Source organism: Miniopterus schreibersii, assembly GCF_964146895.1.
Source record: "Miniopterus schreibersii genome assembly, chromosome: 1".
NCBI classification, from domain to species: Eukaryota; Metazoa; Chordata; class Mammalia; order Chiroptera; family Miniopteridae; genus Miniopterus; species Miniopterus schreibersii.
In genome coordinates, this window is record NC_138101.1 from 137196934 (window position 1) to 137224909 (window position 27976).

The 27976-nt window shown below is 44.8% G+C and overlaps 1 protein-coding gene across 1 annotated transcript in view; it reads right to left on the reverse strand.

The window, feature by feature from the left end:
- The window catches only part of RYR3 (ryanodine receptor 3), a 472179-nt gene that overhangs the window by 125092 nt on the left and 319111 nt on the right, over positions 1 to 27976 (reverse strand). Inside the window, exons 39-43 of the mRNA XM_081119125.1 lie at positions 10445 to 10718; positions 8772 to 8886; positions 7110 to 7239; positions 5908 to 6011; positions 2653 to 2788 (exon numbers count right to left, since the gene is read on the reverse strand). Coding sequence (XP_080975251.1) covers positions 2653 to 2788; positions 5908 to 6011; positions 7110 to 7239; positions 8772 to 8886; positions 10445 to 10718 — 759 coding nt within the window. The remainder of the gene's footprint in view (positions 1 to 2652; positions 2789 to 5907; positions 6012 to 7109; positions 7240 to 8771; positions 8887 to 10444; positions 10719 to 27976) is intronic.

Consider the following 27976-nt stretch of genomic DNA (forward strand, 5'->3'; position numbering starts at 1 on the left):
TTAGTCCCAAACTGTTGATCGATTGATCTCTATCATATAATCTCAATTAGGGAATCTCAATTTGGGGGTCACATACTGCAAAATCAACATGGCCTCAGCCAAACCAAGCTCATTGTCCAGCTCAATCCATTTTCTTCCTCTCACACTCTTATTTCTTTCTTTCTACCCTTAAATTGCTAAGCTTCAATCTGACTTCAGTTTCTTTCTCTCAACAGACCCAGGCCTAGCCACCATAATCATCACTATCACCCAGTTCTATAAATTCTGTCTCTGTAATTTCTTTCAAATGAATCTTCTGCATTCTGTTCCTACCACCACCATTATAATTCAGAAACTTGTTATCCTAACCTGGTCACAGAAGTTCCCAGTGGTTCCCATCAGTCTCTCTTTTGTTAAAAAGATCTCCCAGTTCTCTGCACACTGAATCAAGACTAAACAGTCCAAGTTGGCATTTAGGTTTTCCCAGTAGAGCTGCCAACCTACATTATAAACCTCATCTTTTACTAGAGATCCATTTATCTACCTATCCTCTAGATCACGGGTGGGGAATGTCTGGCCCGTGGGCCGAAATCATTTGGTCTGTCCTTGACAAGGCAACCACAGGCAGGATTTGAAATTCAATAAATCTAGGAGCATTTTTCATAGCTAATTTTTAAGTTGATAATTCTATATGGCCAGAAATGATGTTATAAATCTCCAAATGGCCATTGGCAGGAAAAAGGTTCCCCACCCCTGCCTAGATCAATAGATCACTGTTTCCTGAACACAGTATGCTTTAGCCTTCTGGCCACTGTTCATGCTCTTCCCCAACTGGATCACCTCTCCTGTATCTCTGTGTCTGGAACTTTGAACCTTTAAAGCTCATCTCTAACATCACCTCCTCCATGAGGCCTTCCCTGATCTTCTCAACAGGATGTGAGTTACCCCTCATGAAGCCTGCCAGTACTCGGTCTCTCTGCCTTACTCCACTTATTGTAATGACCTCTGCCCATGTGTACTCTCCTTCCTAGACTGTGAATTCTTTTAAAGCAGAAGCTAACATTCTTTGCCCAAACCAAATGTGTTTTTATATTACAGAGACACAATAAATATGAAATAAAAATGCACATATCTTCCTACTGATTGGTCAACTTGCTAGAGGAGCTGCATTATGAAATGGTACTATAGAGACTATATAAAAAGGGAATAAAACAACCGGGGACAGACTAAACATTTTGGCCTAGAGTTTAGTTCAATGTGGTCATATGTAACCATGAGAAGCACTCTAGATAGGAGCATAGCCAATGGATTCCTTTACTTCCTTACCGCATGCACAGTCCCACTAAATGAGTCAATAAAGCTCTTGGTCTTGACTGCAAAGGTGGCCAACGTGAATAAATCGGTCCTATTTACATAATTTGGTGAGCTTTATGAATCCTCATAACCCACTTTAAAAAATTCTCTTTATTACCACAGTAACTCCGCATTAATTTTGGGCATGTGATCACTTGGAGAGGAAGTAGAACAGGCTATTAGAGGCCACCCTGAAACTGGTCTCAAAGAAAATGGAGTTTAGCAATGCTGGTGATGAACAACAGGTAGGGGCAGGGAAGCACACAGAGAAGCAAAAGACAGGTGATTAAGAACCCGGCTGGCTGAGGTCCAGGGGAACAAAACACAAATATCTCAAAGTCTGTAACCCAAGCAGGAAAAGGGAAAAACCAGGAAAACAGAAATCATTCAAATATTTAGAGTATGTTACAGTGTAAGAAGGTAAGCACATGGGATGGGGGTGAAGACAGACGAGAAAAGCACATGGGAATATAATGGTCATGTCATGTCAGTGTATTTTGAGGTAAATTCTCATACTTAGCACAACTGTCAGATTGCGTATTATGTGCGATTCCTTTTTGTAATCACTTAACCAGCCCAGCTGGATTTGTTAACCTTTAAGGGCAGCCTGAGAGAAGGAAGAATGATCATAAGTACAATGTAGATACAACTGAATTAGTATTATAACAAAATCTTGGGAGACAAGGTACATTTTCAAGAAAGAAGTCCACTTATTTTATGCAATATTCAGCATATTATACTAGGGCAACTGCAAAATTTTTGTAGAGTTGGAATTAATTATAAGTGGGAGGTGGCTTGCATTAAGTAGAAGAATAGTAAAGGTTGCTAGAACAATTTGTTTCTCCAAGGAATTTAGTTATCTTTTATAGCTATTTAGTTATTCTTGATTTATTAATTCATTTACCATCCATCCATCCATCCATCCATCCATCCATCCATCCATCCATCCATCCAATAGTCTAAGAATCTGGAGGCATCTCTGCAGTTAACTCTGTGAAATAGGTAAGATGAAGATATTAAAAAGCCCCCCCCCCCCACTTTTATTCACAGGAGAAGAGGTAGAGAGGGCTGATAAGCCCAAGTCTACACAGTGAGTTCTTTGCTGCATCTGGCACTAGAGCTTAGTACTATGTCCATTAGATGCTCCTCTCGATCCTTGTCTGGGCTGATTATCTCTGATCTTTTTCCAACAGCTGCCACCTACATGTAGAATCTATCATATGAATGGAAAGGAAGCAACAAAAGGATCTTCTTTTCCTTGTATGTACCCAGTACTGAGCCATCCTAGGTCTGAAAGGCTGTGGAACACTTGGGACTCACTGTTCACGAAGACGGCAAACCTCAGGAAGGACAGGTAACGCTCCCCTTCAATGGGGTTCCAGCCAACGTCAGGGTACCCTTTGGCCAGCAGCATGGGGCAGCTCTGTAGACCACAGCCTGCCAAGTAAGTCACCACCTGCAAAGAACAGCACAAAAGTAAGTGCCCAAGGTTTTTACGAGATAGCTGTAAGGATGAACTATGAAATTTTGGAACCTGTGGGGCTTTCATTTCCCTAAAAGCTAGAAAGAGCCCAAAGCTTTTAAAGTAAGTAATTTAGTAGATTTGAAGCCGGAACCTCCAATTCATCTTTGTTTCCCAGTAATTGACAAGACTGATGACCACCCTTATGTACGAATACGCCATGTGCTATCAATTTCCTGGTTTTCCCAGTTCTGGCGAGAGGCGGGTGGGTGCCACTTAAAAGTAGGCCTCCCATCCAAGTAACCCAAGGACACGGACAATGGTGTGGAGAGGGACTGGGGAGGGTGGTGGGATGGGGTGGAATGGGTCATTGGGGAGAAAAAGGAACATCTGTAATATTTTGAACAAAAATAAAAGTAAAAAATAAAACAATAAAACTAGGCCTCCCTAGCGTGCATCTGGGGAGACAGCAATGGATCTAGGCTGGCCATGTACACTTGGCCATGGTATTTTAAGACCAAATATCCAGTCACCGGTTCACTCTCAGTGGGCCCTTGACTAATCAGGGGCCCTACTCAAGTTCTGCATCAGCAGCAGTTGCCCAGAGTGAAAGGCAAGATGCTGAGGTTGGCATGGCTAGTGAAGGGGCCACAGCCAGTTACAGACTAGGACTGGCAGTGTTGTCTTTGCTTCCAGGTTACCAGACACTTATCATAAGATCTCAGCTCTGTGATGATGTAGAATATTAGCATATGCCTACTTTTAGATGGTATCGGACAAAAGCCTGGCAAATAGACATTTTCTTGAAATGCAGTTGTTACTCTAATTTAGCCTCTGATATTTTCTGGATACAGGGAGAAGGGGAGGCTCCACTGTGCTGCGAAACCCTCACAGTCAGGAATGGTGTCTTTTTCATTATTTAATCCCCAGGATCTTTAACCAATGTCACCCCAACAAATTTAATAACAAAAGGAAAAAATCCCCAGGGGCTGGAACATACCAGGTGCTCAATAAATTTTTTGTCAAGTGAATAATGTATTTGCTGATGTCAAATACTTGAAGTCATTTTGCCAGAATAATGAATCTAAGTCAGAACTCGGTAAGAAACTATCATCCCTCTTAAACCAGGAAGGATACTGTTCTTCTTGGACCTTAGATTTGATTTGGCCTTTAAAATGTCAGGAAAAACCGTCAATAAAGGCAGGAATTAGGCAGAGTTTTCAGGATTCCAGGCACAGGGCATTTCATAAAGTAAGTGTGTGTGTGTGTGTGTGCTGTTGTTGTCTAATCTTAAGGGACCTAATTTCTGCTGTGATCAAGAGAAGGAAGGAACTGCAGCATTCATTGGTCCTTTCTCCCTCTCTCCCAGGAACCAAACTTGGGAAGTTTCCTGACACCCCTCTAAACAAAGTCTGTGCACTGTGCTAAGCTGCTGGAGGCACTTGAAACGGGCAGAAAACCCCATCATCCCCTTTAGAGATTTCCCAAGTCCCTGCTTTTCCCCTCTCCCAGCCTCCTGGCCTCCACTTATCATATCCTGCATCTTCCAAGGGACGCTCGGGGTCTTTGTCCAGCAGTATCATTGGAAAAGATGAGTGTGGCTGAGGGTGGGGTACTGAGCACTAAACCTTGCGGCACTGTCTGGTGGTAAGAGAACCATTAGCTGTTTTCTATGTGAGCGTCAGTTGTCACCTCACCACCTAAAACACTGTGTTATTGGTTATTGTTGAAATGTATAAATACTAGGGTTTGATTGAAGTCTGTCCCGCTAGATGCTAGCTGCAGAGGCCATGAGTATGCGTGGACTGTGGAGCAGCTATCACACAATGTGCTGCTGACAGCACAGCATTCGAGTGCGTGTATATGGGGGGCAGGGTCTTATTTCTGTTCTAATAATTTATTCTTTTTGAAACCAGGCTGTTTTTTCTAAAATGCAAACTGTGTGGTGTTGCTCCTCTGCTTAAAGAACTCCAATAGTTTCCATCCCTCTTGGCTCACAGTGAGGTCCTATCATTTAACAAGAGCATGGCCTCTGGGGCCAGATACTTTTGAATCCTGGTTCTGACACTGACAAACCCCGTGACATTGAAGATGTTTTCTAATCTCTCCATGCCTCAGTTTTCTCTCCCGTAACTGGGGCCAATAATAAAAAGGCATGATCCGAGGGTCACGTGAGGTGATTCGGAGTGGGGTCTGGCACACAGTGATCCTGCAGGGCACGCCTTCTGTTATTACCAGTGATGGCAGCGTAACAACCAAGTCCTCACTCACCCTCCTCACCTCTCAACCCCGAGCATTCTGTGCTCCTGCCCTGCGCAGCTCTCGGCGCTCAGGCACACCACGCTTGCCTCTCTGAACCTCGGATGTCCCGGGCATGCTCTTCCCAACGACGTAGCTGATTAGCTTCTACTCACCCCCTAGCTCGTCACTTTCTGAATCCGTGTCCTGATCCCCTTGCTGATCCCCTTGTTGCACAAGGTGCTCCTCTGCCATGTGCTCCCCAACCCACGCCACAGGGGATGACCTCTGACTCGTCCCTGCCCCCTCACTAGACTGCTCTTCACACTCAGAGTGCACTGTTACTCTTGTCAGCCATCCAGTCAAGGAAACAGTCCCAAAGTGGGACGGGGAGCGGTTGGGTGAGTCATCCCCAGTCACCACCACCTGCAGGGGCACGGTTTTATGGTCCCAGTGTGGGCAGCTCAGTTTTGTCTTCTTTGTGCGTGGACCGGCTACGTATGGGCATTTGTATCCTTTATGCTGATTATACGGTTTTCTGTCATGTCTCTCTAGTATGTGAGTATAAACTTGATGACCCAGAACTTGATCAGGAACCACAGGTGTCTGGGAGTGGTCCCTGTGGACGAGTGAGGCTGGGCCTCCACGTATACAAATGTCCACATACTCATGTCTACAAACATGGCTATCACTGCCCATAGGAGGCGCTCTGCTCCTAACGATCATGTGGCTACCAGTCGCTCACATTCTACCACTTTCATCACGTGGGAAGGAGGTTCAGAAGGAGGCCCCCTGAGCCTCTGGTCTGCTCTTGCTTGGCTTGGCTCACTATAGGCAGGGAGGAGGGAGCACATTGCCTCCCCACAGCCAGTTACCTTCTCGAGGTCTGGTTCCTCTAGGCCCAGTGCTAACTCGTTGTTGTCCATCACGGAGGAAGCCGCCACATCTAGCGGAGTGGATCCCCTCATCGATGGGGAGGCTGAGAAAGGAGGAAAGAAGGAGCTAGAAGGGACCAACAGGCCACCCCTCGCGGAGCTGAGGCTGCAGTACACATAACTGGCCAGGAGAGGGCAGCAAACACACTAAACCTGGTCCAGGCTGCTGCTCTCTGAGGGGACTGCCGGCCAGTTTAAGAAAAGTGCTATTTCCTGCCCCCCCCCCCCCCACTCATTATTGACTGTGAATATGGATTAAGTTAGAAAATCAGTTCACGGGTCCAGGAGGGAACACAGATTTTCAAGTGCTTTTCTAACATGAAACTTCCTGGGGCCTCCTGTTTGATGATCACCCCAAAGACTCAGATGCCCCTCTAACAGCTAAGCTCAGATGACTTGGCCATTTCCGGGGCCACCACCTAGGATTTAAAAATAGCTTCGAACGGCATTAGTTCACATAGTTATCGGGTCACCAACGTTGTCTCTGGCTTCCCTTTGTCCGGTCCTTAGGTGGCATTTTACAAAAAGACTGGTAGCCTGCGGCTGCGTTTGATAAACAGGAAGCCTGAGAGTTCAGGTTTCACGTGCACGGATGTGGATATCTGCGTCTTCCACACATGCATGTGGTTTACGTCAGAACAGTGAGTAAGGCGCACGCACGTGAGTCGTGTTGCTTTTCTAGTGTGAGATGGATTCACACTGTTTATCCACCTTGCCCTTGGCCAGGCCACCTTGAGGCTCCAGAAAGCACTGCCTGGTTGGCCAGTGGGACAGGCACGCAGGCTGCAGCCAGCCTGCCGAGAAGGGACTGCATCTGTGACCTTGGTCTCGTTAGCTGAGTGGGCCGGGAGGAGCTGGTCCCCAGACTATGTCTGCAATTTCAGGCAGCATTTTATAAACCTGGTCCCAAGCGAGAGGAGGTAAAACAGTATGACTATGCCCATGCAAATCTGTCACCAGGTTGGAGAGCAGAGTCATGGAATCATTATTTCACCTGTCTTTAGACCAGGCAGGGGTTCTTTTTGTATTAAAAAAACCCCCACAGAATGAGTGTGGCTTCTTTCCCTTTCCCTCCTGAGTAAGTGGTCTGCAGGGGGAGTGTCGCCTCTGAGCCCCAGTGTGGAAATTACGACAGGACTTACCTAGGCCAACACTGCTGTTCTCTAGCAGGTAACTCAGATGCTCAAACATGGCCTTCTGATTCTGCCGACTGATTCGACAGAAATAGCAAAGGAAGCGGCAACAGCTGGCAACCATCTTTGGAAAAGCGATCTGCAGGGAGAAGGAGGAAGTGTCAGGCAAAGAGCCTGTCATGAGGTCTTTCTGGAAAGTCGGACTTCAAAGTGTCTTAGGTTGAAGTCTGGCAAGCTGTGAACAGTGTGGAAAAATAAATCTTCTCCTTACTTCCCATTTGTTCCGAGACTTATTCGTAGGAGAGACAGAGAGTACGCATCTAAGGAGTACGCTTCCAAAAATACTGACAGCTAGTTACAGTTTCTGAAACATCTTTCTTTCAAAGGAAACAGACGTCAAACAAGAATCCCAGTCACCCTCAGATGTCAGGGGAAACTGCACGGCCCCACACCAGGCTGTTGTTTCTAACCAGGAAGGGGGTGGACAGGCTCCGACGGGAAACTGCAGAAGGGAGATGGGTGATCATAGACAAATGGGGCCCAGCCCTAGATCGAACCTGGGTGCTATGGGTAAAGGCTGACCTCCCAGTTGTGGGAACCTTGAGAGCATCACTTCTCAGCCTGGGAGCCTCCCCCAATTACCTCTGCGCTCCTCCCCTATGGGCTCCTATGGCCCTTGCAGCCTGATTCACACAATTTAGCACCGAGATGCCATCTTCTATTACTGTTGACTGTGTTTGGCTTCTCTGCTGATCAGAGTAATTAGCATCTCCAGGGCCTGGCCATGTCTCATTTTTGATCCAATAATGCTCACAGTAAATGGTGTCAGAGTGAACCACGCTCGGGATCCTAGGAAGCCCTTGATTTCCCCCGTTAGAATCACAGAGGGTGCTTGAAGAAAGGTTCTGAAACCTGCAGTCTACCTGCTTGCTCAGGCATCGGACATTTACCCAGGGACCTCCTGGAGAGAGTCCACTTTCCCAAGAGATCAGACAGAAGCAAGTGAGGAGGAAAGTGAGCTTGGCGTCTGTCCTTCCTTCACGTGTCATCTCTCAATACTGATGGGACCGCTTTCCTAGGACCCTGGCCCTCTAAAATTGCCAACATATGAACACATACGCCACCTACTGCCTTCAGAAGCTATCTGGCTCTGAGGCAGACCCCAGACAAGTTGGGCCCTGTTTCCTCCTTTCCCCTTGCCAGCAGGAGCTACCCCGACAGCAGGCACCTTATGGGGCGCCGGCCCGGACAGCCTCAGGAGACTGGCTCACAGAGAAAACCTGCACACTCCTGGGGGACACTGCCAGGATCGCTATTAAGATCTTGTCTTCCATTAAAACAGCCTTCTGCTGACACAGCACAGGACACACCGGGCTCCTGAGTGGAGCCAAGAGGATTCCAGCTGGGAAGGAGCAGGGCTGCAGAGTACAGTAAACACAGCAGCTGAGAGCCCAGCAGAGGGAGCGAGAAAAGGCCCTGAGCTTCCAGCACTGAAGCTCTTCCTCTGGCTGGATGCCACTCAGCAGCATCGTCCCACCTGTGGGTACCTTCCTGGCTCTGTGCATGTCCCTCCTTCACCCTGGGAAGAGTAACAAGCAGTGGACACCAGCCACGTGGCTGCAGGCACGTCACCTCCTGTGTTCCCACCCAGGGGTCAAGCTCTGGCATTACCTGAGATTTCTCTGCACCCAGCACGTTCACCATCACCTCCATCACCGTCTCGTGCATGCCGAGGACCCGCATGAGGTTGGGGTGCTGGTAAAACACCTTGTTGTTCATTATGTCTCTAGGGTAAGGAGCAGAGAGAGACATCAGCTCATGTTTGTGTCAGTGCTACAGAAATTCAGCGATGAGCACACACAAATGCGCACACACCCACCAAGGGTGAAACAGCAAGTGTGAGGCTGAAAAGACAGCAAGGAAGTACTAGGTCAGTTGGAAAGGTGTGGGGTGCGTTTTTAGCAGACAGGAATATTCTGTGCTCTTTTATTTCTGCTAAGTGCTTGCTTTCTCTTTGAAACATTTCCTTCTAATGACATATTAAGCAGTTGCTCCTTGGTCTTTGAACATGTAATAGCTTCAAGGCAGCCCAAATCACTGAATTCTTGCAGGTACACAGGGTCTTCTGTTTTTCTCTACTCTTATCCTTACACCTATGTCTCTATGTACTTCAGTTTTGTTAATGACAGGGCTGTACCCTTTTCTTAGAATAATTGTATATTAGGTAACAATGAGGACAGCGGTCCTCAAAACCCAACGGAATTATCAACAAGATGTGAAAGGAATTATGTTTTTAAGTCATTCAATATAAATTCACAAAATAAAGCCACAGGCAAATCTGACTACAGGAGCAGCCTGCGACCTGGCTGTGTGATGCCTGGCAGGGGGTTACCCCCCACCCCTGTGATGCAGCTGCTGAGAGGAGACACCACCAGCTTTTATTGCTGCTGTGTCTACTGCAAGGCCTGTGGGAGATGCTAATTTGGTAGCTGTTTCCTCTTTCCATAAAGTCTCTTCATTTCTACTGTAAAATTCTTTGGAAATGAGTTTAAGAGTGCATGTATTCAATACCCCACCCCACCCCACCTGGTATCGTCAAAGTCCCTGTTGCAGGCCCTGGTGATAGAGGCTCCCTTAGGTTGTGGGCTCAAGGGTGGTGGAGTGGAACAGTCAGCAGCAGGAAGGCTGCAGTTCTAGTTCTTGATTTTAATCAAGTGACACTGGGGGCTGGTCAGTGAACTGTTTTGGGCCTTGGTTTTCTCATCTGCAAAATGGAAGTGCTGTGTTACCCAAGTAAAGGAAACCTTTCTGATGTCTAACATGCTTTTTGACAACATAGTTTCTAAGGAAGAAACCCCAGCTATCGTTATGGGAAAAGGTGTTTCAGAACTGACAAAAATAACACTCCAGGAGAGTCCTGAGAAAAGGAAGTGTGCAGGTAGTAATTTTTCAGAGCAAGTCCCAGGAGTTTTCTAGTCAAAAGCAGGCATGCTCAAAAAGTGTCTCTCTTGTTGGGTTGAACACACTGTCCTTTCCTCTAAATTTTTTCATTGCTTCCCTGAGGCTATTTTCATCACATTCAAGCTAAGTAACTGTTTTTCTCCAAGACTCCTCCCTACTTCTTCTGTCAATGTCCCTTCACTCTGATTAGCAGGTAGTCTGGTCTCTCAGGTTATCAAAGGTGACTGATGTGGCAAGGATGTCATCCCACAAAGGGTACCTACAGGAAGGGGCACGCAGAGATTGTGGATGATTTGATTCTGGAACATCCATAGAGCAAGGTAACCCAGTGTTCCCACCTGACGCCCTTCTAGCAGACTTGCACTTCACCGTGGATGACCTACCCCAGCCCATTGATCATGAGCAGCTCCTCTTCCTTGCCCATCCTGACACTGAGGAGGCAGCGAATCTGGCCCAGGGCAGCCAGCAGGTTAATGGTGTCGCTCACGGAGGCCTGGCTGATGGTGTAGGTCTTCCGCAGGGCCTGCAGCAGCTCCCCGATGCTGTCGTATTGCCTCCGGAGGAGGCTGAACATCATCCGGATTAGGTCTGCGTCCTGGATCTGGTCCTCCTGGGCCCAGCGGATCATCGTCTGGGAGATGAGTTCCTTCAGTGTAGCTGGAAGGAAAACAGGAAGAACCAGTACTGTGGCCGTCCCGGCTCAGGGAGAGCTGCGTGCTTCAGCTACTTCATTCAGTGATAAGACACATCAGCAGCTGATCAAGGTTAAAAAATCCTTTTTTTTAGAACAAAACTGGAGCTATCATACTGACTTCAAATTATACTACAAAGCAACTACAATCAAAACAGCAAAGTACTGGCAGAAAAACAGACAGACCAATGAAACAGAATTGAGAGCCCAGAAATAAACACACATGCATGTGAGCAAGTAATGTTTAAAAAAAAAAAAAAATTATATATATATATATATTTGCCTGGCAGTTAAGCATCGACCTAGGATCCAGGAGATCAAGATTCAATTCCTGGTCAGGGCACATGCCCGGGTTGCGGGTTGTATCCCCAGTAGGGGACGTGCAGGAGGCAGCCGATCAATGACTCTCTCATCATTGATGCTTCTATCTCTCTCTCTCGCTCTCCCTTCCTCTTTCTGAAATCAATAGATATATTTTATTTTATATATATCTTTATTGATTTCAGAGAGAAGAAGGGAGAAGGAGAGAGAGATAGAAGCATCAATGATGAGAGAGTCATCATTGATCGGCAGCCCCCTGCATGCCGCCAACTGGGGATCGAGCCGACAACCCGGGCATGTGCCCTGACCAGGAATCAAACCACGATCTCCTGGATCCTAGGCCAGTGCTAAACCACTGAGCCACATCTGGCTGGGCCAAATATTTTTTGACAAAGGAGCCAAAAACACATGGAGAAAATAAAGCCTCTTAAATAAACAGTGCTGGGAAAATTGGAAAGCTACATGCAAAAGAATGAAACTAGACTACTGTTTGTCCCCTATACAAAATTAACTCAAAGTGGATCAAAGACCTAAAAATAAAATCTGAAACAATAAATTACATAGGAGAAAACATAGGTACTAAACTTATGGACCGTGGCCTTAGAGAAGACTTTCTGAATTTGACCTCAAAGACAAAGGAAGGCAAAAATAAATGAATGGGACTATATCAAACTAAAAGGCTTCTGACAGCAAAAGAAACTAACAACAAAAGAAAAAGGTAACCCACCCAATGGGAGAAGATATTTGCAAACAACAGCTCCAACAAGGGGTTAATATCCAAAAGATAAAATATTAATACAACCCAATACCAAACAATCTGATTAAAAAATGAGCAGAGGACATGAACAGACACTTCTCCCATACAACCTCATTAGCTATTAGAGAAATGCAAATCAAAACTAGAATGAGATACCATCTCACACCTGTTAGGAACCCTCATTCCCTGCCAGTGGGAATGTAAAATGGTACAGCTACTATGGGAAACAGTATGGAGGTTCCTCAAAAAATTAAGAATAGAGTTACCATATGACCCAGCAATCTCTCTTCTGGGTATTTACCCCCCAAATTTGAAAACATTTATTGCAAAGATATATGCACCCCTATGTTCAATGCAGCATTATTCTCAGTAGCCAAGACATGGAAACAACTGAAGTGTCTTCAACAGAGGATTGGATAAAGAAGACATGTTACAAATATACAAAGGAATACTACTCAGTCATAAAAAAGACGAAATACAGCCATTTCTGACAACATGGATGGATCTTGAGAGTATCATGCTAAGTGAAAGAAGTCAGACAGAAAAAGTTAAGAACTATATGATTTCACTCACATGTGGGATATAAAACTGAAAGCAACAAATGAACAAACAAGACAAACAAAAACTCCTAGGCCCAGAGAACAGTATGGTGGTTACCTGAGGGAGGGGGTTTGGAGGGGTAGTAATGGGTAAAGGGGGTCAAATATATGGTGATAGAAGAAGATTTGACTTTGGGTGGTGGGCACACAATGCAATATTCATATGATGTATCATAGAAATGTACACTTGAAACCTATATAATCTTATTAACCAATGTCACCCCAATAAATTTAATTAAAACACTTTTTAAGGATGGAGTATGGAATGCAGAGAAGTGGAGTATGTTATCAAAAGACATATATGAGCCATACTACACTAAAATATCTCAATTTTGAATTGAGGGTGCTAAATATTCTATTTTGATTAATTGATGTTTGAATAGATGCTGGAAATAGAAGACTAAATAAGACACTGTTCTTGCCTTCAGGGTGCTCACAAGCCAGAAACACACATTTTCATGTTCATTTTATAAAAACCAAATTTTATCTTAATTTTTTTTATAACACCATGTAATAAGTACTAAAATGGGGGTATGTGCAAGGGGTATGTGCAAGGGCCATGGGATAGAGTGGGGAGCAATCAATTCTGGTGGGTTAGGCAGGAGAAGAAGACGTTGCTGCTACTGCTTTAGAGTAAAGCAACACTAAGTATTGGAATTTCTGCACCATGGTTATTATCTCCACATATTTAAAATATACCACATACCATGAACTGATTAGGCCATCCCATTTATTCAAGAATTGTAAAAGGCATTTTTACATTGTAAAAGGAGATATAATTCATTAGGAGATGGGGTGAAGCGGATACAGACACTCTGCCAGGTCTAAAGGCTTTGCACTTGGACATCTGGCCATCGCGTCCCGAACTGTGTTGCTCAGATCTCTGCAGGAGCCAGCTCACTGCATCATGCGCTACTTTCACAAGCACCAAGAGGGAAAGACCAGTATGACTCTGAATGTGGAATTTCTCAGGGCTCATACTGGTGCACAGAAATACCACTGTATGAGTAAAGAAAAGATCGCTGAAGTGGGACTCAAACCAGCCGTGGGACCTTCAGAGGTTGGACTAAATGGCAAGTGCTGACCTGCATTGGTGTGGGAGGGTGATCTGAAGGGTGGGGGAGATCTGAGCAGGAGGACCGAGCAGAAGGGAACCCTACCAGAATGGCTGGGAAGGCGCTGCGCACCCCTCCCCATGCCACACACACTGCCAGAAGGTGCCGTGACAGAGGTGAGAAATGCTGCTTTGAAATCATAACTGCATCCAAGTCCGGCTCTGCCTATCACATTCCCGCAAGGTATGAATGGCATCAAGATCCTTAATTCAGACCTGGCAATAAAGGCAGAGCTCAGGGGACCGTGAAGGTCACGCAGTCCATCAGTGGAAGGCCTGGGAATAAACTCAGACGGGTGCTTCAGTTGCCTGCGCATCTCTAATAGTCTAGTTTTCTACCTCCATATACTATATATAGCAGGTGTCTGCTCTACATCCAGTCTTGGCTCATCATAGGATATAAAAATAGAGCTCTAGAAGAGATCTAGATGTAAAGGATTAATTTAACTTACTGCTGTGTCTATCAACCCTGTGGGTATTTCAGGTTCAGATGGGAGATGGAAGCTGAAAAATGTAAAAAACGATACGAAAGGCAGAGAGAAGCACAGTTAAAAGATGTTCCTGAGAGATCTCACTAGGCAGGGATTGCTGACTAATAGCTGTTAGGTTAGATGGTATCTGAACACTCTGGGGAAAAAGTTATTTACGGGCTAGACTGGGCTCCTCTCAGGAACTTGTTTCCTCAGTAGCCGAATGTGGAAGTTCCTTTCTCCTACTTACTATTCACAGTAAGGAATGAAAGCAAGACGAAAACATAAATGCTCTTGGACCTAACATGAGTTTTTCTAGTCCTGTACAATTCCCCTTTTAAGCCTATATTTTTGGCTGGAAGAATTACAGTTCTCGCCACTAACAAGCAAATTCTCTGCAGGGATCATCGGCATCATCCCAGTCCAGCCACACTTGAGAAGCAACAATCAGAACCGTCAATCATCACAGCCCAGCTTCTTTCCAATGGGACATTTCAGAGTCATAATGAAACCAAGTAAATACTAGCTTTCCCTCAACCTGTATTTCAGATTAATTCAGGATTTGAGCGAGTTCTTGGCCTCACAATGACTTAAAAATCCAAATCAATATGTATAGTCTAGAAAATATAACATTTATAGCAAAGCATCTCAGTTGAGGGCAAATGGGAAAGGAAACAGCTCTTTCGCCTGAAAGGATGGAGCAGGAATCGCCCATAGGCTCTTTGATCAGGCAGCCTTCATGGTAAGAATAAGAGAATGAGATAAATAAACATGAGTGGGACAAGCTAAAGCTCAGTTAAAAACAAAATGTGGCCCGGCCGGCATGGCTCAGCGGTTGAGCATCGACCTAGGATCCAGGAGATCGTGGTTCGATTCCGGGTCCGGGTCCATCCCCAGCAGGGAGCGTGGAGGAAGCAGTTGATCAATGACTCTTTGATCATGGATGTTTTTTTCTCTCTCTCCCTTTCCCTTCCTCCCAAACCAAAATGGGACCCCAAGGTCACAACAGAAAAAGCAAGACTCATCATCGTAGTGTTATTGATAGATGTAATTCAGCGGAAGGCATGACATTTGAGGCCATTCTTGTTGATTAAGCTTTCCATAGGTGAGACTGAGGTCCAGAAAGTGAGAGAAAGGACTAGAAAGAAAGAAATGGGAAGAAAACTGTGGGGAGGGGAAGGAAACATTCTCAAGAGCCCTGAAAAGCAGTGTATTTTGTGGCCTGACACATGCTAGACACCTAGCACCCACCAAGCAAACCTCAGCTGAATCTGAATTTCTAATGGTCTGAACACTTCTGAAATTTCAAAAATGGAGCTCGACACCCCTTGGCAGCCACGCTACTGAAAATGCCTCAGATTTTAATTCGCTCCCATGAACCAGCAGCAGAGCAGCATCAATGTACCAGGGTCAAGAGGTGAAAAAAGAACACGTGTCTAGAATGTGGTAGGCTCTCCGCGTATCTGCACATTTGAAGATTAAAATAATTAATGCCTATAACCATGTACAGCACATATCGTGGGCTTTATAAAGATGATATCATCTATATAGTAGTTATAAAAAAGTGTGGTCCACAGACCCTTGGGGTAACCAAGATCCTTCAGGCTGCTTGCACGGCCAAATGTACTTTCATAATAATTCAAAGACATTATTTGCCTTTTTCATTGTGTTGATAGCTTCCCTGATGGTACAAAAACAGTGATAGGTAAAACTACTGGTGTCTTTGCATAAATCAAGTCAGTAGCACTGAACTTTATTCTTTTTTAAAAAAAAATGTTTTTATTGATTTGAGAGAGAGGAAGGGAGAGAGAGAGAGACAGAAACATCAACGATGAGAGTTACTGATCAGCTGCCGCCTGCACGCCCCCTGCTGGGGATCAAGACCGAAACCCAGGCATGTGCCCTGATTGGGAATCAAACTGTGACCTCTTAGTTCATGGGTGGATGCTCAACTGCTGAGCCACACTGGCTAGGCCAGAACTTTTTTTTTTTGCCACCCCACCCAGGAAAATGTCTAGTTTCACATAAGAATGTTCTCAATGAAATATAATCATTATTAATTTTACTGATGATAAACTTTGGAGTATAAACCTTTTTAATATCCCGTGTAACAAAATGGGAAGTTGCCGAAAGCACTTCTGCATGTCAAAGGGCAGTGGTTTTCTTGGGAAAAGCACTTGTGTGATTGAGCTGCGAGTTAAACTAGCCACTTGTTTCATGAAATATCATTTCTAATGAAAAGAACCACAAACTATGGTTAATCAGACTTTGGTAACTGACGGGCATTTTCTTAAAGATGAAAGAAGTGAGCCTATCACTTCAAGGAAAACCACTGATAGCATCTGTTACTATAATACAATTTGAGCTTTCAAGTGAAAACTATAATTTTGGGAAAAGTTTATCTGCCACTGTGAGTTTGACAGCTTCCCAATACTTAAAGACTTTTCTATTCAATTGTTATTAACAAATGTGATCTGTAAACATTTTATAATTAAATGTGTCAACATTTGGAAGCTCTGTATAACTTGGTGAACCAATAATTTCCCCAATGACCAATGTATGATGTTACAAAATCATTCATGGGTAAAACACCCAATCAACATGCAAGACAAACCGAGGCCTTTCTATATAACCAAGTGCAAACATTTCTTTATTATGGTTTTAGATTCTACATGGCAGTTAACTTTTGAGAACCTACTACTTGTTGAGTTTTTTTTTAAACAGGAGAAAAATCAAAGTTTAATACATGTGCATGGGGCATTCACATAAACATGATAATTATATGAAAATTCCAAAGACAGTGAGGCAACATTGGGTATATAAGACATTTTTGGACAAAGGAGAAAAGGGGAGAAGGTACTTGTTGAGTTTTTATGTAGTATTAACCCTTTGCAGTCGTTTGTCTACTCTCAGCCACCAAAGCTTTTTTACCGTTCTGGTCGTATGTCTGCTCTCAGCCACCACAGCAAGTAACCGTACGAATCTTAACTCCATTCATGTATCAGTTCATAATTTCTCTTGTTTATCCTTCATAATCTTGCATGTTATGTATCACTGCTCTTTCAATGGAAATTAATTCCGACCAGTACAACACCCATGTCCAAATTTAATACGACTGCAAAGGGTTAAAGGAGAATTTCCACAATTACCCGAAAAAACTATTAAAATACTCCTCTTCCTAACTATATATCTGTTTGAGGCCATTTTCCCCCCTATTCTTTAACCAGGTATAAGAATCCAACTATATTGTATTAAGTCAGACATAAAGATTTATTAACACGCAAACCAGTGTCACTCTTCTTATCCTTTTGCTGTATTAAAATTTTAGTTGTTTTTATAAAAGTATGTTATTTACGTAACATGTAATGGGCTTTTATTATTTTAAAATTTCTCAGTTTGAAATTCGAATTCAGTAATATTGATAGGTATATCTGCATAAGCTAAAGCTTTTTGAGGTCTTTGAAAATTTTAAAGAGCATAAGGGGGTCTCAAGACCAAAAAGTTTGGGAACCACTGATCTATATAAAAGGGCCTATGCTGAGGTGATGGCCATGACTGAAAGGCAAAGCTTCCCCTCTGGCTAAGAGGAAACCCCGTTCCAGGACACTGTGTGATTCCAATCAAGTAGCTGAGACCTGGGCCTTGAAAGGGACACTTAGGAAGCATTCTGTGTTTGTTTCCGGATGGGAGGTAGACTAAACCTGAGTATAAGAAGAGTAAGACATCTTGCACTGAAAAACAAAGAGAGGGTTAAAGAATCATCATTTTGAAAACCGAGTCCTGGCCGTCAGCAAGGGCCTCAGTCATTATTCATTCATCATTAATGGGCTTTCTGCCAGCCTGAAGGGCCCCTAAGTGCTCCCCTCTTCAATTTGGGTTTAAGACTGGTCATCTTCAGAGCAAGGGGGGAGCCTGGGACCTTCCACACAGGCTGTGTGGCCTTCTTCAGCCTGTTCTGCAGCCAGTGCTCTGGGGCACACAGAAAAGGTACCCCGCAGGCTGGAGGGGGCGCTAAATTCTTTGCCACTAACATTAGCTACCCTTCGGCAATGACTTTGCTCTCACTCACACTGGGAACCAGGGCTGCCCGCTATGGAAGACTCTGCACTGGCGTCAGTGCATCTAGGCCTCAGGACAAATCTTATCCACAGGTTTCTTCCTGTCTTCATCTTAGTAGCTGAGGAATCTCCAGTTATGTCCCCTCTAAATTAGCTTATGAATCAAAGGGCATTTTCTGTTAAGTGCTGAGTAAAGCGCTCTACATGGAACTATTTCAAGACATAATCATTACCCACAGCAGCCTACTTGGGGAAACTAAATACATACATGTGGAACATTATTGAGAAATAAAGTATAAAAAAATAACGGGTAAAACTGTGCTTTCTTAGGAAATAAGATAATTCATTAGAAAGTACGACATCTATAGTAATACTAACATTCATAAGAAATTAGAGAAGGTAAATGGTAAGTTCTTCTCTTATTTCCCCCCAACATTCTTTATCTAACTTTCTTTATATTTCTAGAATAGGTCCACATTGCACGGGGACTGAAGGAGGAAGGGAGAGAGAGCTGTCCCATGAAGCTAAGAGGGGCCTTCGAAGGGATGGCTGGCATGACTGAATGGAGAAGACACTCTTTGCTGGGTGAATCTGGAATGCCATTTCCCTTCAAGAGACAGGTCATACAAGTAGTCTCTGTAGTGAATATTTTTTTCTGGTATCAGAGGGGGACACTGACAATTTTGGCAGGAATTTCAATAGCAAAGGGAGTCAATTCTCAAGATAAACTGGAACCTCTTTCTTAACCAAAGAGAGACGGATACATTAAGAACAGTGACAACTAAATGGTGATTTCATTTCTGCTACTTTTCTAAGTTCCTCTTTGGAAACGCTGCCCTTTGAGGATGTAACCACTTTAGTATTCACAGGAAACACAACTCCTGAAAGGGGACAGACTCCAGGAGAAGGTAAGGGTGAGGCAGGGCGCTCAAGGCTGCTGTTTGTCACAATAGTTCTCTCTCTCTCTCACACACACACGTACACATGTTCCTAAATACTCCACTTCGAACCTCCACCGTATGTAATGAAATTGCTTCCATAGCCTCTGTTGCAACTCTAGGATTTTTACCCACTGACTCACCGCTTTCAAGAAAGCCATGTCAAGTGCACTGGCTGGTTCAGCTCGTGGGATTTTTAAAAACCTATAGTGTTCTTTCCAAAAAGGAAAACGAACAAAATAGGTGCAACCAAACACTTGCTTTCTGCCGAGATATAAAATAAACCCTATGAAACAGAATGCCTTAGGGAAGCTAGTCATGCGCATGTGGTTTCCTTGGCAATTATAAATGGCTTCATTTATGAAATTATTATTAACATCCTAGCTCACTCCATTTTCACAATTAGTGTAATTAGGGAGAGTCACATTTAGGCAATTATTTCAAATATATGATCTAGAAACTGCACTTAAAATGATTGTGCAGGCTAACTCAGAATGGAAATGTTTCTAAGGCATTGTATTGTTCAGGAAGACTCAATGCCTGAAAGATGCTTTAAAAGAAAAACAGCTACTTCACTACATGATTTCTGGACTAGTCAGATATTGCACATAAGAAGAAAGGAGTAGAGGATGTTTAAATTAGAGCCAGCCTTAGCACATCAGTTTGGGAGTCCAGGTATTCTTGTTATTTACTTTCTTCCACTTGCCATTTTATAACCTGCTGCTAGATCTCAGAACCCCAAGCTCACCATTCTGTGAGCCTTCTAAGAAAATTCTCTAGTGTTACTCACAGTCTTTAGTAAACTCTTTCTTCAATGGTCAAATTATCAGCTTTGCAATGCCAACTACAATAAGAAAAAGGTCATTTATTCTCATGGTGTAGGTTTAAAATTTTAGGCTGCAGGGGTCTGGAAAGAGTCTTTTATTTCCATCTCTAAATCTAGTGCAGAGTCCAAGTGGCCATCACGCAATGAAGTGCATGCTCATTAACAAAGAGCAGACCTTGGTCTCTGGCAAAGCAGATGCCTGCAGTTTACAGATTCCAAACCTATGCTGGTGTTACATTCCCATGAGTGAGCTCTTAAACCTGGGTCAGTTTGGAAGAAAAAGTCTTCTGATTACATTGAGGAGAGGTAGCAAATAAAACCCACTGTGCTTAGTTTAAACTTGGAAAACAATTTATAATGTTCATACTTACAATTAGAAAAGAAAAATAATTCTGTGCATCTCTATTACATACACTGATTTTTAAATTCTGGATGATTAAAAAGTCAGCATGAACAGGTGGGAGATCATTTTTGAGGGGAAAGAACAAGTGTATTTTGACCTCTGCTTTCTTCCTCCCTGTGAGAGGCTGAATAATGCCTCCTGAAAGATGTTCACCTCCTAATGCTTGGAACCTGTGAATACCAGGAAGCCTTTCATAGCAAAAGGAAAGCTGCATCCATGATTACGATAAGGATCTTTCCTTGGGAAGATTATCCTGGATTATCTGGGTGGGCTAAATATAATCCAAGGGGCCTTCTGAGAGGGAGGCAGGAGGGTCAGAATCAGAGAAGGACATGCGATGACAGAGGCAGAGGTTGCACTGATACCATTGCTGGAAGGGGCCACTAGTCAAAGCATGCAGGAGGCCTTTAGAAGCTGGGAAAGGCCAGAAATGGATTCTCTCCTAGAGCCTCCAGAAGAAATGCTCTGCTACTAACCCACTTTAGACTTCTGATCTCCAGAACTGGGTGACAATAAACTTGTGTTGTTTTAAAGCCACTAAGATTGTTGGCAATTTTTTACAGCAGCAAGAGGAAACTAATATATTACCAGTGATAGAAAGTCCTGGGTTGAGGATATTTGACTCCTTTCCCAAAGCTACAAGTCAGGCTGGAGGGGCTCCGTGAGCAAGCTGCTGTGAAAGCGCCCACAGAAGCCAGGATCTGAGAGATGCATTCTCGGTTTTTGCTGAGGCAGCTGGAGTAAGTGACAGAGTGCAGGCCCAGGGGACGCCTGCCTGCATCTGGCCAGAGCCTCGGCCAAACCAGAGCAGCAGTAAGCGTGGGAAGCACCCACTGCCGAACGCTGTGGCCAGTTCGATAAGGGACGCAGGGCACAGTCAGCAGTTTACTTTCTAGTCACACTCATTGGTTCATGGATGGGCCTGTGCCCAAATTCTCCAGTCAGTGATCTCAGGATCCTTGTTTCACAAATACCAGGGCAGGAGAAACTTTCCTGCTTTTCCCTAGGACACTGTCATGACTGGACGAGGCCCAGAACTGCCGCCACCGTCTTGCCGCCAGCTGAAGGCGAAGCCGGCCCACGTGGAGAGCGAGCGAGCAGAGCCGGGGCACTGACTCAGCCCGGGGCCTGGCTCCATCTCTAAACTTCCAGGTACGCCTTGAACTGTCAGCTACTCTACCCGAGTTGGGTTTTGCTCTTTTTTGCTGAAAGCACTTGCTATGACACACATGCCAATAAGGTTCTTATGACCTGGACTTTGTAGATACACTTCAGAGGCTGAGAGGTAGACAAACTTCTAAGTACTGGGACGTTACACTGAGAGCATTATTTTACAGAATTCTTGCCTAATGTCACAATCGGTAAACGACAGATTCAAGCCTTGGCTGCTAGAATCTAAACCATCTCAGAGTTGCTTACTTTCAACAGCTTCACAACATTCAGAAAAGTTAGTAATGCTTTAAATTCATATTATACTGTCCGGGTGCTTTCTTATAATTAACTATGAAATGGATTCAGAAAGAAATCATAAAGCTTTAGCTGTTTTGCTAACTGACTCTGAGCTGCATAGTTTGCTCACTTTCCCAGAGCCTCAATTTCTGTCTTTTTTTTGTTAATGCTCACCTGAGGATACTTTTTTCCATTGATTTTTTTAGAGAGAATGGAAAGGAGGGAGGAGACAGAGACAGAGAGAAACATCAATGTGAGAGAGACACATCAATTGGCTGCCTCCTGCACGTGCCCCAACTGGAGGCCAGGGATCGAACCTGCAACCGAGGTACGTGCCCTTGACCAGAAATTGAACCTGCAACCCTGCAGTTCGAGGGCTGATGCTCTAACCACTGTGCAACACCAGCCACGGCCCAGAGCCTCAATATCTTCATCAGTAAAATGAAGTTAGCAATATAAAATTCAAGTTGAAGAAATGAATGCAAGGATGGCGTAGTGACAAGAGTGCTGGGTACTTTGTTCCAGCTCTGGCTGTGTGACTTTGGTAAAGTTGTTTTACTTCTCTGTGTCTATCCACTTCCATGAAGTCAAGTCACTTGTGGCTTAATATTCTAGAATTCTGTCTCTCTGACCCACTGAGCTCTTGAAAGGGTTGCATGAATTTATTAAAATAGCAAATGAATGCCTAAGGCTTTATTGGGTTAAACTGATGAGCACCAAGAATTTTACCACCACATTTTAATGCCAACCGGCCCTATCTCGACATTAATTACCTCGCTTGCTTTTACTGATAGCAAAACCTGAGGCTGAGAAAAATCAGAAAATTCCAGCGGTTCCTGACCATGGCGAGTGGCCATTATCGAAGCCTCATTGCACATCACTAATTGCTTCTGTTGGCACCAAGATGGCCTTTCTGATGAGTGTCCTGACTGATGGCTGAGGAAGAGCCCTTCCTGTGTCGGGGGTACAGTCAGATGGCACAACAGCCTGCTGGTGTAGTTGGGGAGATTTACTGTGGAAGGTCTCACGTCCTCTGTGCCCCAGAGCTTCCCCTGGGCTGAAAGCCTGGTCTGCATTATAAAGTGGCCAGATACCTACGACTTATCAGCATGGAAGCTCAGGGTGGGAAGTTGCATCCATTCCTCCTACGGCTCTTGGAAGATTCATCATGTTAATTTCCCTGTGCTTCCCCAGGGCCTCTCTGGCCCAGGCTGTGCAGTCGGGACCACTTCTGCCTCATTCCATTAGAACATGATGCTGTCGCAAACCCTGAGAACAAGGTGACAAGTCTCTGAACACCTGAAAGGGAAAGCTGCAAAGACAACAGGGAGCCTAGTTCCTGGATGACAAGAAAGAACTACTCCATTTACTGCATGTCCCCAGGGCCCCATGACCAGGAGCCGGCTGTCAGATCGCAGAGGCGAGCGATGGTGCAGGGCCCACCCCAGGCTCTCAGCCAGCAGCTGAGCATCTAAGAAAGCGCCCTGCTCTCCTTCATCCAGCTCTGTATTTAATTTTTGGACGTGTACCTGTGTTTCCTTCTCTACTGGCTTCACTGGCTGGGGAAGGAGGGTAAAAGTTCAAGCTGCTGGCTAGGACATTCTATTTTTTATTACAATAATAGTAGCCAACATTTACCAAGAGCTTCCTATGTGTTGGACCCTGTGCTAAGCACTGCTCCTGAATCATCCTTTAACCCTCACAACGACCTTGAAGGAATAGAAAAAGATGCAGCAGGGCCAGAGTTTCCCCAACAATGATGGTCATTACTAGACTAATCCTCACTTTGTTTTTATAATTAGTCAAAGAAACACTTCAACTTAATAAACCAACCAAGGTTCCTGTAAACAGGTGGTGTGCTGAGGCAGCAGGGACGTGAGGGCTGGAGAAGGAGCACTGGAGACGGAGCCTCCTGCCTCCATCCAGCACTGGCACGAACCCCACAAATCTCCCTGTCATCCTGGCCCAGCTGTCATTGACCTTGGCTCTCAGGGCTGGCTGTGTGTGGACAGTTGTGTGGCAGTTGGGTATTTCTGCTAAATGTGTTTCTAAATTTCCCTCCCTCAGTGGTGTTCTACCTTGGGCAGAGCCTCCCCACCTGAGACAATGAAGACAAGTGTGGAAGCAAAAGGACTTTCTCCAGCCACTGGACACCCCTACCTGTCAGAAGCAGCCCTGCAGACGGCAGTGAAACCCCCGATTCTGCCAGTCCCCCTCTGTAGCCCTCTGGGGTCTCATCCATCTTCTGGAGATAATTAGCCTGTTGTTTTTGAAATCAGTCAACCGGCCCCATAATCACTTTCTCAAAAATGTTCAGGTGATTAAATGACCGATGGTGACAATGGGGAAAAGCGCAGAGAATAGACGATGTTGCTGATGTGCTAAGGAGGGATGTCTCTGAAATGAACATGCAGCAGAGGTGGGACAGCAAAGGACTCAGGGGACTGAGGCCTCTCTCTTTACTCTGCTGGAGAAATAATCAAACTGCTTTTATTTTAGTTTCTATGTCTAGTCAGGATGGAGAATAAACTGATTATGGGGCAAGCTATGGGCCACACATCCTCAGTATCTATGCTTCCCTACCCTCTCCCCCCGCCCCTGCAGCCCCCCTCCCAGTCCCCCCTGCACAGAGTTCTCAAAGAGCAGGGGCCCTGGACATGGAGCAGGACTCCAGTCTTGGCCAATTTCTTACTTATTGCAAGAACCTTGTCCAGATTATTTTGTTTCTCTCAGGCTTAGTTGCCTGGTGTGCAAAACAGGAACCTGGCTGCCTGGCTGGGTCACTAAGTTGGTTGGAGAATCGTCGCATACACAGAAAGGTTGCAGGTTCAATTCCCAGTCAGGGCACACACCTAGGTTGCAGGTTCGATCCCTGGCAGGGGTGTGTACAGGAGGCAACCAATTGATGTTTTTCTCTCTCTCCCTCCTTGCTTTCTTCCCTCTTCCCCTCCCCCCTTCCTTTCTCTCTAGAAATCAATAGAAGTATATCCTCAGGTGGGGCTTAACCAAACAAAAACCCAGAAGCCTGGCTGTCACTGTACCTGCTTGCTTACCGCGAGGGTAAAATCCAATGAGGGGGTGTGAAGTGTCTAGCACAGTACCTGGCACAAAGCAGGTGCTCAGTAAATGTTAGGTCCTCATTCCCCTGGTGACCAAGCTCTCCTCTCCGTCAGGCCAAGGGCAGGCCGAACGCTACAAGGGTGTCAACAGCTAGAAGTGAACTCCAGGCGTCAGACACCTTACAAAGGTAGGGCTGGCGTATCTCGGCAACCAATGCAGATACCACCCGTCAGGCATCTACTGCTGAGAAGTGCTGGACCGGGAGCCGGTGTGTCATCAGAATGAGCTCTGATCCCTGCTCTGCCACCCGTGTGCGCAAGCTGCTTAATGCCTCGGACGCTCCGTTTCCTCATCTCCACGCTAGAGCTCATGATCCTGCTCTGTCTGCCATGCGGGGCTCTCCGGGCGAATGGGAGGGGTGTGAAAAATCCTGCAGCTTCTAAGGAGCTAAATAAAAGGCTCCGCCCCTCCCCTCTGTGCCTGATAACTCAGTCCTCCGTCTCACAGGGACCCACAAAGACCATCTGTAACACCTCCTCTTCCTCACGTTTCTAACTGGTTGCCGAGATACGCCAACCCTACCTTTGTAAAGTGTCTGACGCCTGAGTTCACGTCTTGCTGTTGCCACCTGTATCAGTTTTCATTGCTGCTGTGACAAATCCCCACAAACTCAGTAACAGAACAATGCAAATGGGCTGTCTCACAGTTCTGTCGATCAGAAGTCTCACCCAGAGCTGGGCTAACCCAGACTGGTTGTCGGGAGAGAAAAATCGAGCATTTATCGAGGCCCTACTCTGTGCCAGGTACTATGACAGATGACGCCCCTGGGGGAATAACTCAGTGGCTGTGTATTTATATTCGGGGAAACGCTGCTTAAACTATAGTGTGTGGGAAACACAGGCCTAGAACTAACAGGCAAAGGATTTTCTAGGGAATTTACTGGATTGGGATATAAAAACCAGTGTAACCCACTATGGTGGGCTGCTACAATTAGATTTTCTCTCTTCATTCTCATATGATCTTTCGCTAAGGCTGTAAAAGCTTTCATCTTCAATATGACTTGGAGTTAGTTTCGGCGAATGCAGTAACGCTGAGCCAGCCGGCAGGATGCTCATGGGTGTCAGGACACCGTTGCTTCCCCTTTCCTAGAAATGTTGAGGTTTCCCTGCAGGTCATCTGGCCAACACCAAATACTCTGAAAACTCCGAGTCCAGATCTTTGGCTTGGTTGACTTTTTGATGTTAAAATTTTGTCTTCTGTTGGGTTCAGATTTCCTACATTATAACAATGAGTCAGGTCATGAGTTACCTCATAGATGTAGTAGGCGAGATAAAAAGATGATGGTTTTAGCCTAGCCTAGCCAGTGTGGCTCAGTGCTTGAGCATTGGCCCAGGAACCAAGAAGTCACCGGTTTGATTCCCAGTCAGGGCACACGCCTGGGTTGCAGGCTTGATCCCCAGTAGGGGGCATGCAGGAGGCAGGGGATCAGTGATGTTTCTCTCTCATCGATGTTTCTATCTCTCTATCCCTTTCCCTTCCTCTCTCTCTAAAAATCAATAAAAACATATGTTTTTTTAAAAAGATGATGGTTTTAAAAAGCCATGCTGTATGTAATACTTATGTTGGAGGCTCCTGATATATTGAGTGTCCCCCAAAGTTGTATACACGCACTTTGAATAATTATAAAGGCAGTGTTTTTAAAAATACATTTCATTTTCAAATTTGAGCTATCAGCTGTTAAAGTGTGTGTACATTTTTTGGGGACACCTGCATATACTGATAAATTCTTTGCCAAGTTGCATGAGGCAAGGGAAAGAGGGTAGAATCAGAGTCAGAAGACCTGAATCAAGTCACAGCTTTACTCATCATGGTTACCTTGAGCTGGTGACATTCAGTCACCTGGAAATTTTTCTGGAACAAGGTAAGGGTGGAAAAAATATATAAAAGTATCCCTTAATTCTTTTGAGTCCTGTTTTTTAATCAACCAAACAATGGAAGAGTAAAAAAAATACAAACAAACAAACAAAAATTAACAGCAGTAAACTAATAGTCATCCCTTGGTGTCTGCAAGGGATTGGTTCCAGGGCCCCCTGCCAATACCAAACTCCGGGGATGCTCAAGTGCCTTATATAAAATGGTGTAGTGTTTGCATATAACCTATGCACATCCTCCCACATGATTTAAATCACCTCTAGGTTACTTATAACACCTAATGCAATGTAAGTGCTATATGAGCAGTTGTTATATCGTATTATTTAGGGATAATGACAAGAAAAAAAAAAGTTTGTGCATGCTCAATACAGACACAACCATCTAGGCCTAACTACATAGAAAACATCGGCAACAAAACTACACAGATACGGGGGGCTGACTATGTGACAGATTTGGTAAATTGTCAATTCACAATAGCATGTTATTCTCATTATCTATACTTTTCATAACTTATGAAATGCAAGGCTAAGAGAAATCAGATAAACAATAACAAGGACAAAGTTATCAATATTTTAAAGGATTTTGACCCCTTTATTGCAACTGGCTACAAATTCAGAAACACTGTCTTAAAAACAATTTTGGGGGTGTGGCAGTTAAACCATTCCTAAGATTTTTTCTCTTAAAATGCCAGCTTTGAGTGAGGGGCTTCATGCATCTGGAACATGTGGCAGGGAACCCGTATGCTGACAACCAGACGTGCTTGACCACCTTCTATGTCTATTTCTGGGACTCCAGGATAGAAGACCTTTGACACAAAGCTTGTACCTTTCATAATTCTGCTTGTGGAAGGGAAGAGGCATGGGGGGAAGACACGGAGTCTCAGACTGGGGTGGCCTCTTGGTTTGCATGTTCTACCAGAACAGACAGAACATGATCTTTCTGCTCGAGGCCCGAGCTTCAGTGCTAAAGATTGCAATCCTTGGGCTTGGGCACCATTCTCAGACTTAGGGAGACTTCACAGGGCCAGGTGATTTCATCTGACTGACTCCATCTCCCTAACATGAAATGGTCCCCTTGGAGGGAACCTAGTTGTGACATATTCTATTAGAAAGAAACATCTGCTTTCAAAATAGACTCTCAGCCGGCAATATGGGTCAGCTCAGTCTATTTTTAGTTCTGCTTTGGCATGAACCACAAAGAGTCTAAACTCACTTTTTTGGGCCTTTAGAATCCTGCTGGGACATCCTGACCAAATACCCACCCTACCATTTCCCTGGTGACAGATGGGGCTGATTAA